This window comes from Electrona antarctica, assembly GCF_951216825.1.
Source record: "Electrona antarctica genome assembly, chromosome: 9".
Taxonomy (NCBI): domain Eukaryota; kingdom Metazoa; phylum Chordata; class Actinopteri; order Myctophiformes; family Myctophidae; genus Electrona; species Electrona antarctica.
Window position 1 is genome coordinate 5,061,270 of NC_136790.1, and position 14,772 is coordinate 5,076,041.

The window sequence follows — 14,772 nt, forward strand, 5'->3', positions numbered from 1 at the left end:
TTTAGAATCGGCCTCAGGTCTTAATCAGGTTAAACTGTTTTAGAATCGGCCTCAGGTCTTAATCAGGTTAAAACTGTTTTAGAATCGGCCTCAGGTCTTAATCAGGTTAAAACTGTTTTAGAATCGGCCTCAGGTCTTAATCAGGTTAAAACTGTTTTAGAATCGGCCTCAGGTCTTAATCAGGTTAAACTGTTTTAGAATCGGCCTCAGGTCTTAATCAGGTTAAAACTGTTTTAGAATCGGCCTCAGGTCTTAATCAGGTTAAACTGTTTTAGAATCGGCCTCAGGTCTTAATCAGGTTAAAACTGTTTTAGAATCGGCCTCAGGTCTTAATCAGGTTAAAACTGTTTTAGAATCGGCCTCAGGTCTTAATCAGGTTAAACTGTTTTAGAATCGGCCTCAGGTCTTAATCAGGTTAAAACTGTTTTAGAATCGGCCTCAGGTCTTAATCAGGTTAAAACTGTTTTAGAATCGGCCTCAGGTCTGTTTTAGAATCGGCCTCAGGGCCTCAGGGCCCAGGCGGTGAATCGGCCTCAGGGCCTCAGGGCCCAGGCGGTGAATCGGCCTCAGGGCCTCAGGGCCCAGGCGGTGAATCGGCCTCAGGGCCTCAGGGCCCAGGCGGTGAATCGGCCTCAGGTCTTAATCAGGTTAAACATGTGGGGTTTCTTCCGCCATGGTTCAGATCAGACACTAATCTAAAGTCAAAGTTAAAGTCGTACGATTTGTCACACACGTTACCACAGTGAGATTTGTTCTCCGCATTTGTCCCATCTCTTGGAGCGGTGAGCCAATCAGAGATTGCCAAAAGCACTTTATTGACTAGTTGCACTTTATCAAGGGAATGTGTGCAATATCTCTGTTTTGTGTATGTTGGGTGTTTCATGGTGTTTTTCCTTTTCGTATGTGAACGTGTCTGTTATTTGTATGCAGCTGTGACTCCGTCTCCAAGACAAATTTCTCCCAAGGGAGACAAATAAAGACAACCTTGAACCTTGAGCCACAGCCAATGAGCGGTGAGCTGCAGCCAATGAGCGGTGAGCTGCAGCCAATGAGCGGTGAGCCACAGCCAATGAGCGGTGAGCTGCAGCCGTGCCGCGCTCGAGAATCATTTGATTAGTTGATTTGACATCCCAATCCAAAGTATAAAGTATAGAGTATAAAGTATAGAGTATAGAGTATAGAGTATAAATAAAGTATAGAGTACTTGTTGAGGTTGGCTAGGTAGATGTATACAGTATAAAGTATACATAAAGTATAAGTACTTGTTAAGGTTGGCTAGGTAGATGTATACAGTGTAAAGTATAGTGTAAAGTATAAATAAAGTATAAGTACTTGTTAAGGTTGGCTAGGTAGATGTATACAGTGTAAAGTATAAATAAAGTATAAGTACTTGTTGAGGTTGGCTAGGTAGATGTCAGCCACGTGGGCTCCGGTAGGAGACGCAGCGCTGCCTCTAGTGGACACTCTCTCCTCCAGCAGGTCCCGGTCAGGCTTGGGGCTTCCCCCGTCCGGCCTGCAACACACGCACACACACAGTTAGTATTATAGTACAGATAAAACAACACACACATACAACTTACTTATCATTAGTCACAGGTCTTGCACCATCAATGGTGTACTTGTTAGTGTACTACTACTAGTGTACTCACAGGTCTTGTACCACAATGTACTGGTGTACTTCTTAGTGTACTTCTTAGTGTACTCACGGGTCTAGCACCACTATGTACTAGTGTACTTATTAGTGTACTTCTTAGTGTACTCACGGGTCTTGCACCACAATGTACTAGTGTACTTATTAGTGTACTTCTTAGTGTACTCACGGGTCTTGCACCACAATGTACTAGTGTACTTCTTAGTGTACTAGAGTACTCACACGTCCTGCACCACTATGTACTAGTGTACTTCTTAGTGTACTAGTGTACTCACGGGTCTAGCACCACAATGTACTAGTGTACTTCTTAGTGTACTAGTGTACTCACGGGTCTTGCACCACAATGTACTAGTGTACTTCTTAGTGTACTAGAGTACTCACACGTCCTGCACCACTATGTACTAGTGTACTTCTTAGTGTACTAGTGTACTCACGGGTCTAGCACCACAATGTACTAGTGTACTTCTTAGTGTACTAGTGTACTCATGGGTCTTGCACCACAATGTACTAGTGTACTTCTTAGTGTACTTCTTAGTGTACTCACGGGTCTTGCACCACAATGTACTAGTGTACTTCTTAGTGTACTCACGGGTCTTGCACCACAATGTACTAGTGTACTTGAGTACTCACACGTCCTGCACCACTATGTACTAGTGTACTTCTTAGTGTACTAGTGTACTCACGGGTCTTGCACCACAATGTACTAGTGTACTTCTTAGTGTACTTCTTAGTGTACTCACGGGTCTTGCACCACAATGTACTAGTGTACTTGAGTACTCACACGTCTTGCACCACTATGTACTAGTGTACTTCTTAGTGTACTAGTGTACTCACGGGTCTTGCAACACAATGTACTAGTGTACTTCTTAGTGTACTAGAGTACTCACACGTCCTGCACCACTATGTACTAGTGTACTTCTTAGTGTACTAGTGTACTCACGGGTCTTGCACCACAATGTACTAGTGTACTTCTTAGTGTACTAGAGTACTCACACGTCCTGCACCACTATGTACTAGTGTACTTCTTAGTGTACTAGTGTACTTCTTAGTGTACTAGAGTACTCACACGTCCTGCACCACTATGTACTAGTGTACTTCTTAGTGTACTAGTGTACTTCTTAGTGTACTAGTACTCACACGTCCTGCACCACTATGTACTGGTGCGGCACCAGGCCCACCACTCCGTTGTGCCGGCCCTCCCACCAGTCCTCCGAGGCTCGCTGGTACAGCAGGAGGGAGGCGCCCTTCTTGAAGGAGAGCTCCCGATTGGTCCGCCCGGAGTAGTCGAAGCGAGCGATGGCCTCCAGGGGGTCGGAGTCTGAAACGGCCATGTAGCCTGTGTGATTTCAGCGTCGTCGTTGGCCACAAGATGGCGTTGCAGAGAAGCGGAGAGGAGGGGGCAGAGGGGGTTGGGGTGGATGGAGGGGTGGGGTGGGGAGGGTGAAGCTAGGTTAGTGCCAAACAGGTTGAAGCGGTGCCTTTTAGTGACTAAAGCTTTGGCGTCCATATTTTGAGCAAAAAATAAAATAAAAATAATAATAAACTTTTAGAAAGATAATATTATTGCACAAACATCCGACCTACTACAAGCTTGCAAACGCAAACGTTTGTAGATCTGGTATTTCCAAAAATAGATATAAAATATTATTTTTTTATTTTTTACAAATTTTATATTATACAATTTGTAAATTACAAAATCTTTTGAAATGGGGATCCACGGCCAAACAAGTATCAATTTGGAGCTCCTTGACAAGAACATGTTTGAGAACCAAATGACTTGACCAGGGGTCCCTCAGGGCTCTAGACTAGGGTCCCTCAGGGCTCTAGACTAGGGTCCCTCGGGGCTCTAGACTAGGGTCCCTCAGGGCTCTAGACTAGGGTCCCTCAGGGCTCTAGACCAGGGGTCCCTCAGGGCTCTAGACTAGGGTCCCTCAGGGCTCTAGACTAGGGTCCCTCAGGGCTCTAGACTAGGGTCCCTCAGGGCTCTAGACTAGGGTCCCTCAGGGCTCTAGACTAGGGTCCCTCAGGGCTCTAGACTAGGGTCCCTCAGGGCTCTAGACTAGGGTCCCTCAGGGCTCTAGACTAGGGTCCCTCAGGGCTCTAGACTAGGGTCCCTCAGGGCTCTAGACTAGGGTCCCTCAGGGCTCTAGACTAGGGTCCCTCAGGGCTCTAGACTAGGGTCCCTCAGGGCTCTAGACTAGGGTCCCTCAGGGCTCTAGACTAGGGTCCCTCAGGGCTCTAGACTAGGGTCCCTCAGGGCTCTAGACTAGGGTCCCTCAGGGCTCTAGACCAGGGGTCCCTCAGGGCTCTAGACTAGGGTCCCTCAGGGCTCTAGACCAGGGGTCCCTCAGGGCTCTAGACTAGGGTCCCTCAGGGCTCTAGACTAGGGTCCCTCAGGGCTCTAGACTAGGGTCCCTCAGGGCTCTAGACTAGGGTCCCTCAGGGCTCTAGACTAGGGTCCCTCAGGGCTCTAGACTAGGGTCCCTCAGGGCTCTAGACTAGGGTCCCTCAGGGCTCTAGACTAGGGTCCCTCAGGGCTCTAGACTAGGGTCCCTCAGGGCTCTAGACTAGGGTCCCTCAGGGCTCTAGACCAGGGTCCCTCAGGGCTCTAGACTAGGGTCCCTCAGGGCTCTAGACTAGGGTCCCTCAGGGCTCTAGACTAGGGTCCCTCAGGGCTCTAGACCAGGGGTCCCTCAGGGCTCTAGACTAGGGGTCCCTCAGGGCTCTAGACCAGGGGTCCCTCAGGGCTCTAGACTAGGGTCCCTCAGGGCTCTAGACTAGGGTCCCTCAGGGCTCTAGACTAGGGTCCCTCAGGGCTCTAGACTAGGGTCCCTCAGGGCTCTAGACTAGGGTCCCTCGGGGCTCTAGACTAGGGTCCCTCGGGGCTCTAGACTAGGGTCCCTCAGGGCTCTAGACTAGGGTCCCTCAGGGCTCTAGACTAGGGTCCCTCAGGGCTCTAGACTAGGGTCCCTCAGGGCTCTAGACTAGGGTCCCTCAGGGCTCTAGACTAGGGTCCCTCAGGGCTCTAGACTAGGGTCCCTCAGGGCTCTAGACTAGGGGTCCCTCAGGGCTCTAGACCAGGGGTCCCTCAGGGCTCTAGACTAGGGTCCCTCAGGGCTCTAGACTAGGGTCCCTCAGGGCTCTAGACTAGGGTCCCTCAGGGCTCTAGACTAGGGTCCCTCAGGGCTCTAGACTAGGGTCCCTCAGGGCTCTAGACTAGGGTCCCTCAGGGCTCTAGACTAGGGTCCCTCAGGGCTCTAGACTAGGGTCCCTCAGGGCTCTAGACTAGGGTCCCTCAGGGCTCTAGACTAGGGTCCCTCAGGGCTCTAGACTAGGGTCCCTCAGGGCTCTAGACTAGGGTCCCTCAGGGCTCTAGACTAGGGTCCCTCAGGGCTCTAGACTAGGGTCCCTCAGGGCTCTAGACTAGGGTCCCTCAGGGCTCTAGACTAGGGTCCCTCAGGGCTCTAGACTAGGGTCCCTCAGGGCTCTAGACTAGGGTCCCTCGGGGCTCTAGACTAGGGGTCCCTCAGGGCTCTAGACTAGGGTCCCTCAGGGCTCTAGACTAGGGTCCCTCAGGGCTCTAGACTAGGGTCCCTCAGGGCTCTAGACTAGGGTCCCTCAGGGCTCTAGACTAGGGTCCCTCAGGGCTCTAGACTAGGGTCCCTCAGGGCTCTAGACTAGGGTCCCTCGGGGCTCTAGACTAGGGGTCCCTCAGGGCTCTAGACCAGGGGTCCCTCAGGGCTCTAGACTAGGGTCCCTCGGGGCTCTAGACTAGGGTCCCTCGGGGCTCTAGACTAGGGTCCCTCGGGGCTCTAGACTAGGGTCCCTCAGGGCTCTAGACTAGGGTCCCTCAGGGCTCTAGACTAGGCCCCCTCGTCTTATTCCACAGCTATATACACCAAATCTCTTCGCCGGAAAATAGCAGATCTACAATCTCACAACGTGTGGCAATGCGACACAAAAGGAACACTAGGCTATAGTAGGGTTAAAGTGGTTATAGTTTGTCATCAGCAGCGTTCAGTAGTTAACAGATCTGAGGTTTGAGGTGATCGCAGACCATACGTGAAGAGGGCAGAGCGAGGCATTCTGAAATGAAGGTTAGACATACAGAGAAACTGGCTTACATGCAGCTCTGTTAAAAGCGCTGGCAGATTCTGCAGGAGAAACAAGCAAACCAAGCCCAAAAGAAGCGACTGGATCAGGGCTTCTCAAAGTTAGCCTGACTCCGCCAGCTGGTGGCAGCAGTGAGTTCCTCCTCCTGCTTCCCATCTGGCCTCTCTCGGACTCTCCGATCAAATGCTGATCGGAGCGATATGCGGCCATATGCGGCCGCTAGAGGCGGGATCAACGCGAGACTGGTGACGCATTGTAGCTGTGCCACAGACTGGTGACGCATTGTAGCTGTGCCACAGCATTGTAGCTGTGCCACAGCATTGTAGCTGTGCCACAGCATTGTAGCTGTGCCACAGCATTGTAGCTGTGCCACAGCGCAAATGTAAACACAACCTAACAGGACTACAACTCTAATGTAAACACAACCTAACAGGACTACAACTCTAATGTAAACACAACCTAACAGGACTACAACTCTAATGTAAACACAACCTAACAGGACTACAACTCTAATGTAAACACAACCTAACAGGACTACAACTCTAATGTAAACACAACCTAACAGGACTACAACTCAAAATTATTATGGAGATTTTTGTCCCACTGCTTGGGGTTCATGGTTTCTGCTTGAGAGAGACCAGATGCAGAGAGACCAGATGCAGAGAGACCAGATGCAGGCAGGAGGAGGGAACTTGTGGACTCGATACTGCCACAATCTGGCGGAGTCAGGTTATCTCAAAGTGGGCGCCGTGACAAAAAGTCCATCCAAGGATGCCTCAGAAAATACTTTGATAATATTTGGAATGTATCTATGTCACTTCAGTTGAACCACTTAGACCCAGTCTAGACTTGAGTCCATGAGTTAAACTGTACTCGGCGAGTTATTTTTCAACCTTCACCAAAAATAGCAGATCTACAAGTGACGCATTGTGACGCGTTGTGGAGCTTGTAGATCGGCTATTTTTGGAGAATGTTCCCCCCAGAATAGTGATTCTGGGTTTAAAGTGGTATACACGCCAAGTATAAAAGTTATCTTCACTCTGTGTACATTTTATTTTTTGTAATGGAAACAAATATTCTCTCCATTTTGTCTCGTGACATACTGTATCTTTGGGAGGCAGATTTACATATTTACATAGCGATAATATGACATAAGGTGCTATAAAGTAACAATGCATTCAGGGGTCACTTCCTTCCTGGACTACAATTCCCAAAATGCTTTGGTGCACTGCTCCTCCTTGTGGATAGGGGGAGGGCTGTCTTACTGAGACAACATGTAGTCCAGGAAGTAAGTGAGCCCAGTGTCGATGACATCAGAGACAATGGGCTCACTGCTAAACATCTAAAATATCTAAAACCACATGTTACACACAAAGACCCCCAGGAAAGTCTTCTAAATCTTCTAAACGTCATTAACATATATTTTTGCAAAAAGGGTGACGTTTCCCGTTAAGACCTGGAACGCATTTGTGTCGCCTTAGCTTAACCATTATTCTCAACTATAGCTGTTGAAAATGTTGAATATTTTAGAAAAATCATGAAAACGTGTGCAAATCTTTTCTTTCAGATGGGGGGTCGGCGGCAAAATACATAATAGCTTTTGGGGTCCTTGACATGAAATACTTTGAGGATAGAACATGTCACGTACCATCATCACTGTTCTGGATGACGGAGACCGTGTCAGGAGCAGGTACGTCCACCAGGGGGGGCTCACAGTGGGGACTGTCACTGCATGGGGGGGGGGGGGGGGGGGGAGAGAGAGAGAGAGAGAGAGAGAGAGAAAGAGAAGAGTTAGAACAGTAATTCAAAGTAATCAAAAGACTGCTCAAACATTAGCCAAATTGTCAAATAATATAAGAAAGAGGCAACAGTTTAGCTGTTAGCTCTCAGTACATCAGCAATATCTGATCTACTGTACAAGCTCGTCACGGCGACTGTGGCTCAGGAGGTAGAGCAGGTCGTCCAATGATCCATGGGTCGGCGGTTCGAATCCCGGCTCCTCCTGTCTACATGTCGAAGTGTCCTTGGGCAAGACACTGAACCCCTAATTGCTCCCGATGTGCTGGTTGGTACCTTGCATGGCTTCCGCCGCAATCGGTGTATGAATGTGTGTGTGAATGGGTGAATGTAATGCACAATCTATGTAAAGCGCCTTGGATAAAGGCGCTATATAAATGCACCATTTACCATTTACGTTCACAATATGTATCTGTGTAACCCAGTCAAGGTGCTCGTCAGGGTGGATGACAAGCACTGAGCATCTGGGGATGCTGGGATGTGCGTGTGACAGCCCGGCTGCAAGACAACATGTGTGCACATGAGTCACTCACTGACATCATATTTCTCTATCGAAGGTGACAGCCACGATAAGCCCCCAGCACGGCCTGGTGTTGACATCATAACCGCATAACAAGCAAAAGTTTGCAATCCTTACAATAACATTCTATGTTGATAACATTCTGTGTGTGTGTGTGTGTGTGTGTGTGTGTGTGTGTGTGTGTGTGTGTGCGCACGTGCGTGCGTGCGTGCGTGCGTGCGTGCGTGCGAGCCTGCTTTGAGGAGTGATGAGAACCAGAGTGGTGTTTTGCAGCATCAAAGCTCTCAGGCAGTGACAGTGTGATGGTAATCCATCCTGTCACACACAGTCTAGACTCTAGCTAGCTAGTCAGTACAGCAGAGCGAGAGAGAGTTAGTAGAACCACCTCCAGAACAGAGAGAGTACACTAGTTAGTAGAACCACCTCCAGAGAGTACACTAGTTAGTAGAACCACCTCCAGAACAACAGAGAGAGTACACTAGTTAGTAGAACCACCTCCAGAACAACAGAGAGAGTACACTAGTTAGTAGAACCACCTCCAGAACAACAGAGAGAGTACACTAGTTAGTAGAACCACCTCCAGAGAGTACACTAGTTAGTAGAACCACCTCCAGAACAACAGAGAGAGTACACTAGTTAGTAGAACCACCTCCAGAACAACAGAGAGAGTACACTAGTTAGTAGAACCACCTCCAGAACAACAGAGAGAGTACACTAGTTAGTAGAACCACCTCCAGAGAGTACACTAGTTAGTAGAACCACCTCCAGAACAACAGAGAGAGTACACTAGTTAGTAGAACCACCTCCAGAACAACAGAGAGAGTACACTAGTTAGTAGAACCACCTCCAGAACAACAGAGAGAGTACACTAGTTAGTAGAACCACCTCCAGAACAACAGAGAGAGTACACTAGTTAGTAGAACCACCTCCAGAACAACAGAGAGAGTACACTAGTTAGTAGAACCACCTCCAGAGAGTACACTAGTTAGTAGAACCACCTCCAGAACAACAGAGAGTACACTAGTTAGTAGAACCACCTCCAGAACAGAGAGAGTACACTAGTTAGTAGAACCACCTCCAGAACAACAGAGAGAGTACACTAGTTAGTAGAACCACCTCCAGAACAACAGAGAGAGTACACTAGTTAGTAGAACCACCTCCAGAACAACAGAGAGAGTACACTAGTTAGTAGAACCACCTCCAGAACAACAGAGAGAGTACACTAGTTAGTAGAACCACCTCCAGAACAACAGAGAGAGTACACTAGTTAGTAGAACCACCTCCAGAACAACAGAGAGAGTACACTAGTTAGTAGAACCACCTCCAGAACAACAGAGAGAGTACACCAGTTAGTAGAACCACCTCCAGAACAACAGAGAGAGTACACTAGTTAGTAGAACCACCTCCAGAACAACAGAGAGAGTACACCAGTTAGTAGAACCACCTCCAGAACAACAGAGAGAGTACACTAGTTAGTAGAACCACCTCCAGAACAACAGAGAGAGTACACTAGTTAGTAGAACCACCTCCAGAACAACAGAGAGAGTACACTAGTTAGTAGAACCACCTCCAGAACAACAGAGAGAGTACACTAGTTAGTAGAACCACCTCCAGAACAAGAGAGTACACTAGTTAGTAGAACCACCTCCAGAACAAGAGAGTACACTAGTTAGTAGAACCACCTCCAGAACAAGAGAGTACACTAGTTAGTAGAACCACCTCCAGAACAAGAGAGTACACTAGTTAGTAGAACCACCTCCAGAACAAGAGAGTACACTAGTTAGTAGAACCACCTCCAGAACAACTTAAACCCCATTAAAAACAATCCAAAATAGCTGATCTACAAGCTCACGTGTTGTGACGCATTGTGAACTATAACATGTATTTTCTCCAAACAGACGTTATCAAATGTAAATCAACTAGAATTTCTCTACTCTACTTTGCGTTGCGGCGGCAATGTGGAGAAGGAAATTGTGGGATTTTTGACGGCCTCCACTTCATGTTTCAGCTGTGTTTTGAAACCCATTATTGTGCTCGTAATAGGAACGTCCCCCCCTGCCTCATGGTCACTGTAGTGAGGCTCGTAATAGGAACGTCCCCCCCCCTGCCTCATGGTGTACTGTAGTGAGGCTCGTAATAGGAATGTCCCCCCCTGCCTCATGGTGTACTGTAGTGAGGCTCGTAATAGGAATGTCCCCCCCTGCCTCATGGTGTACTGTAGTGAGGCTCGTAATAGGAACGTCCCCCCCTGCCTCATGGTCTGTAGTGAGGCTCGTAATAGGAATGTCCCCCCCCTGCCTCATGGTGTACTGTAGTGAGGCTCGTAATAGGAACGTCCCCCCCTGCCTCATGGTGTACTGTAGTGAGGCTCGTAATAGGAATGTCCCCCCCTGCCTCATGGTGTACTGTAGTGAGGCTCGTAATAGGAATGTCCCCCCCTGCCTCATGGTCTGTAGTGAGGCTCGTAATAGGAACGTCCCCCCCCCCTGCCTCATGGTGTACTGTAGTGAGGCTCGTAATAGGAACGTCCCCCGCTGCCTCATGGTGTACTGTAGTGAGGCTCGTAATAGGAATGTCCCCCCCTGCCTCATGGTCTGTAGTGAGGCTCGTAATAGGAACGTCCCCCCCTGCCTCATGGTCTGTAGTGAGGCTCGTAATAGGAATGTCCCCCCCTGCCTCATGGTGTACTGTAGTGAGGCTCGTAATAGGAATGTCCCCCCCTGCCTCATGGTCTGTAGTGAGGCTCGTAATAGGAACGTCCCCCCCTGCCTCATGGTCTGTAGTGAGGCTCGTAATAGGAACGTCCCCCCCTGCCTCATGGTCTGTAGTGAGGCTCGTAATAGGAACGTCCCCCCCCCTGCCTCATGGTCACTGTAGTGAGGCTCGTAATAGGAACGTCCCCCCCTGCCTCATGGTGTACTGTAGTGAGGCTCGTAATAGGAATGTCCCCCCCTGCCTCATGGTGTACTGTAGTGAGGCTCGTAATAGGAATGTCCCCCCCTGCCTCATGGAACGTCCCCCCCTGCCTCATGGTCACTGTAGTGAGGCTCGTAATAGGAACGTCCCCCCCTGCCTCATGGTCTGTAGTGAGGCTCGTAATAGGAACGTCCCCCCCCCTGCCTCATGGTCACTGTAGTGAGGCTCGTAATAGGAACGTCCCCCCCTGCCTCATGGTGTACTGTAGTGAGGCTCGTAATAGGAATGTCCCCCCCTGCCTCATGGTCTGTAGTGAGGCTCGTAATAGGAACGTCCCCCCCCCTGCCTCATGGTGTACTGTAGTGAGGCTCGTAATAGGAACGTCCCCCCATGCCTCATGGTGTACTGTAGTGAGGCTCGTAATAGGAACGTCCCCCCCTGCCTCATGGTCTGTAGTGAGGCTCGTAATAGGAACGTCCCCCCCTGCCTCATGGTCTGTAGTGAGGCTCGTAATAGGAACGTCCCCCCCCCCCTGCCTCATGGTCACTGTAGTGAGGCTCGTAATAGGAACGTCCCCCCATGCCTCATGGTGTACTGTAGTGAGGCTCGTAATAGGAACGTCCCCCCCTGCCTCATGGTCTGTAGTGAGGCTCGTAATAGGAATGTCCCCCCCTGCCTCATGGTCTGTAGTGAGGCTCGTAATAGGAACGTCCCCCCCCCCCCCTGCCTCATGGTCACTGTAGTGAGGCTCGTAATAGGAACGTCCCCCCCTGCCTCATGGTCTGTAGTGAGGCTCGTAATAGGAACGTCCCCCCCCGCCTCATGGTCTGGGGATGCTGGAATGTCCCCCCCTGCCTCATGGAACGTCCCCCCCTGCCTCATGGTCTGTAGTGAGGCTCGTAATAGGAACGTCCCCCCCCTGCCTCATGGTCTGTAGTGAGGCTCGTAATAGGAACGTCCCCCCATGCCTCATGGTGTACTGTAGTGAGGCTCGTAATAGGAATGTCCCCCCCCTGCCTCATGGTCACTGTAGTGAGGCTCGTAATAGGAATGTCCCCCCCTGCCTCATGGTCACTGTAGTGAGGCTCGTAATAGGAACGTCCCCCCCCCTGCCTCATGGTGTACTGTAGTGAGGCTCGTAATAGGAACGTCCCCCCCTGCCTCATGGTGTACTGTAGTGAGGCTCGTAATAGGAACGTCCCCCCCTGCCTCATGGTGTACTGTAGTGAGGCTCGTAATAGGAACGTCCCCCCCTGCCTCATGGTCACTGTAGTGAGGCTCGTAATAGGAATGTCCCCCCCCCCCTGCCCCCCCCCCCCCTGCCTCATGGTCTCCGACTGTCGAACACAGCGGAGGGAAAAAGGAAGGGTTGGATAAAGCGTTTGTTCAGTGAAGACGTGCTGGTCTTCGCCGTGTCAGAGGAAAGCACAGTAGTGTCACACACTTCTTATCTGAGCCGGCGACAATCAAGACCAAACTATCCCACACTGTGACTGCATGCACACATGTGACATTCTGTTTGGGACTTGCGCTCTGTGTGATTTCATTCCAAATCGCTGTGTAGTGTGTGTGTGTGTGTGTGTGTGTGTGTGTGTGTGTGTCTGTGTGTGTGTGTGTGTGTGTCTGTGTGTGTGTGTGTGTGTGTGTGTGTGTGTGTGGAGCCAATAGAAAGACTGGAAGCAGGGTTGCCAGGTGCGCGTATTGTAAGCGAGTTTCGGTATTTTTGTTTGTAAGGATTTCACTGCGCAAAGAGCGTGGATGTTAACACTTCCGTAACACCGAGGGTGTTAGCGCTTCCGAAAGGGTTAACACCACTTCTTGGTTGCATAAGATATCATAACAGGACACAGTGTCACATAGTGTCACAGTGTCACATAGTGTCACAGTGTCACATAGTGTCACACAGTGTCACATAGCCGACAGAATTATGATGACGTGACGCCAGGACTTCAGTACTCGAGTAAGTCGATAGAAAGTTGGTCGATGCATGCATGGAAACAGGCACATGCACACGTGTGTATGTGTGTGTGTGTGTGTGTGTGTGTGTGTGTGTGTGTGTGTGTGTATGTGTGTGTGTGTGTGTGTGTGTGTGTGTGTGTGTGTGTGTGTGTGTGTGTGTGTGAGAGTGTGTGTGCCCTCCTAGACTATCTGCCCCCCCCCCCTCCCCCCCAGTCCGGTCCAGACATGCCGAGCGAGGCCCCGTCCCTCTGCAGCAGACCCCCTAAATCAACCCCCTCCTCCAGGAATCTTCCACACTTCCTGAACCACTTCCTGAACCCCTACAGATCAGACATGCTTCAGGCATAAAAGCACAACCTCCTGCTGCGCGTTGCCCTTGTCCCGTGGCTGCAGGTCCCACAGGTCACAATCACAACGGTTACAGGCTTTGATTTGCTACATATGGGGCTGACATGGACATTCGTGGTTGGAATGTTACAACCCCAACATAAATCAGGACTTACACTTTGTAGTAGCGTTAGTGTCATGATGTGTGTTGCTGTACATCCGGACTAAAAGTGGATGCTATAGCTGATGGAAGGGCTGTGAACACACAGCCTAATCTCACCCAACACGGTGAAATAACAACGACTGGCAATTCCGTACATACACTAACACTACTAGAAAACCCCCAAATCCGTACATATTACACTACTACTGTTTTGACCGCGACGGAGGCGAATGCACTCCCAACTACATTATGTACTATTCAATGCCGGGTCGGGTCGCAACTCGTACGGGGCTTCACAACGTTCAACACGGCAACTCGCTCGCTTTAGCTCGCTCTGTGGTGTCTCTCGTTGCTGATGTTCGCTTGAAGCGGTGTCGCGGTCTAAAACTATAGGGTGATTACTGATTAATGGGGATTTGGGGGTTTTCTAGTAGTGTATGTACGGAATTTCCAATGTGTGTTATTTCACCGCTTTGAGTGAGACAGGGTTGGATCACACCGTGATCACACCGAGACGAGGCGGCAGCGGACATGTCAAAGAATGCTGAGGCACTAATGTGTGGTGTGCCTGTGAAAGTGGTTCAAACCCAATAGAAATGTAAGGATGCACCTTTTGCAATAATAAAAAAAAAAACTATCTAGGACAGTGTGGTCTGGGGACTCTCCAGAGTTCCTCGAGGGGTTTACAAATGGACCCTTACAGGTCTGGGGACTCTCCAGAGTTCCTCGAGGGGTTTACAAATGGACCCTTACAGGTCTGGGGACTCTCCAGAGTTCCTCGAGGGGTTTACAAATGGACCCTTACAGGTCTGGGGACTCTCCAGAGATCCTCCAGGGGTTTACAAATGGACCCTTACAGGTCTGGGGACTCTCCAGAGTTCCTCGAGGGGTTTACAAATGGACCCTTACAGGTCTGTAACTCTCAGAGTTATGGGGGTCCTTGAAATTAAACGGTTCGAGAACCACTGATGAATGCAAATTCCGTTAACGAGTTAAAGTGAGGCTACAAGTTAGTAGTACATTAGTAATATTATTATTAATTATAATGTAAATAGTACAGCGAGAGTATAAAACAGTCGTGCAACATCAAATATTCAAAATATTACTGTAAGTATCGTGTGATGTTAAATGGTAAATGGTGGTGCATTTATACAGCGCTTTTATCCAAATCGCTTTACATAGAGTGTGCTCACACACACATTCACACACACCGATGGCGGAGGAAACCATGCAAGGCACCAACCTGCACATCGGGAGCAATTAGGGGTTCAGAGTCTTGCTCAAGGACACTTCGACACTAACTCTGGGGGAGCCCGGGATCGACCA

General features: G+C 49.6%; 1 protein-coding gene across 2 annotated transcripts in view; it reads right to left on the reverse strand.

Moving 5' to 3' along the window:
• LOC306930356 (SLIT-ROBO Rho GTPase-activating protein 2-like) overlaps positions 1 to 14,772 on the reverse strand; it is a 38,395-nt gene that overhangs the window by 9,459 nt on the left and 14,164 nt on the right. The window contains exons 10-12 of one of the 2 annotated variants that reach the window (XM_079511282.1): positions 7,413 to 7,492; positions 2,789 to 2,969; positions 1,391 to 1,513 (exon numbers count right to left, since the gene is read on the reverse strand). In XM_079511282.1, the coding sequence (XP_079367408.1) occupies positions 1,391 to 1,513; positions 2,789 to 2,969; positions 7,413 to 7,492 (384 nt within the window). Of the gene's footprint in view, positions 1 to 1,390; positions 1,514 to 2,788; positions 2,988 to 7,412; positions 7,493 to 14,772 lie in introns of both variants that reach the window. The other variant, XM_079511281.1, reaches the window with a different exon arrangement.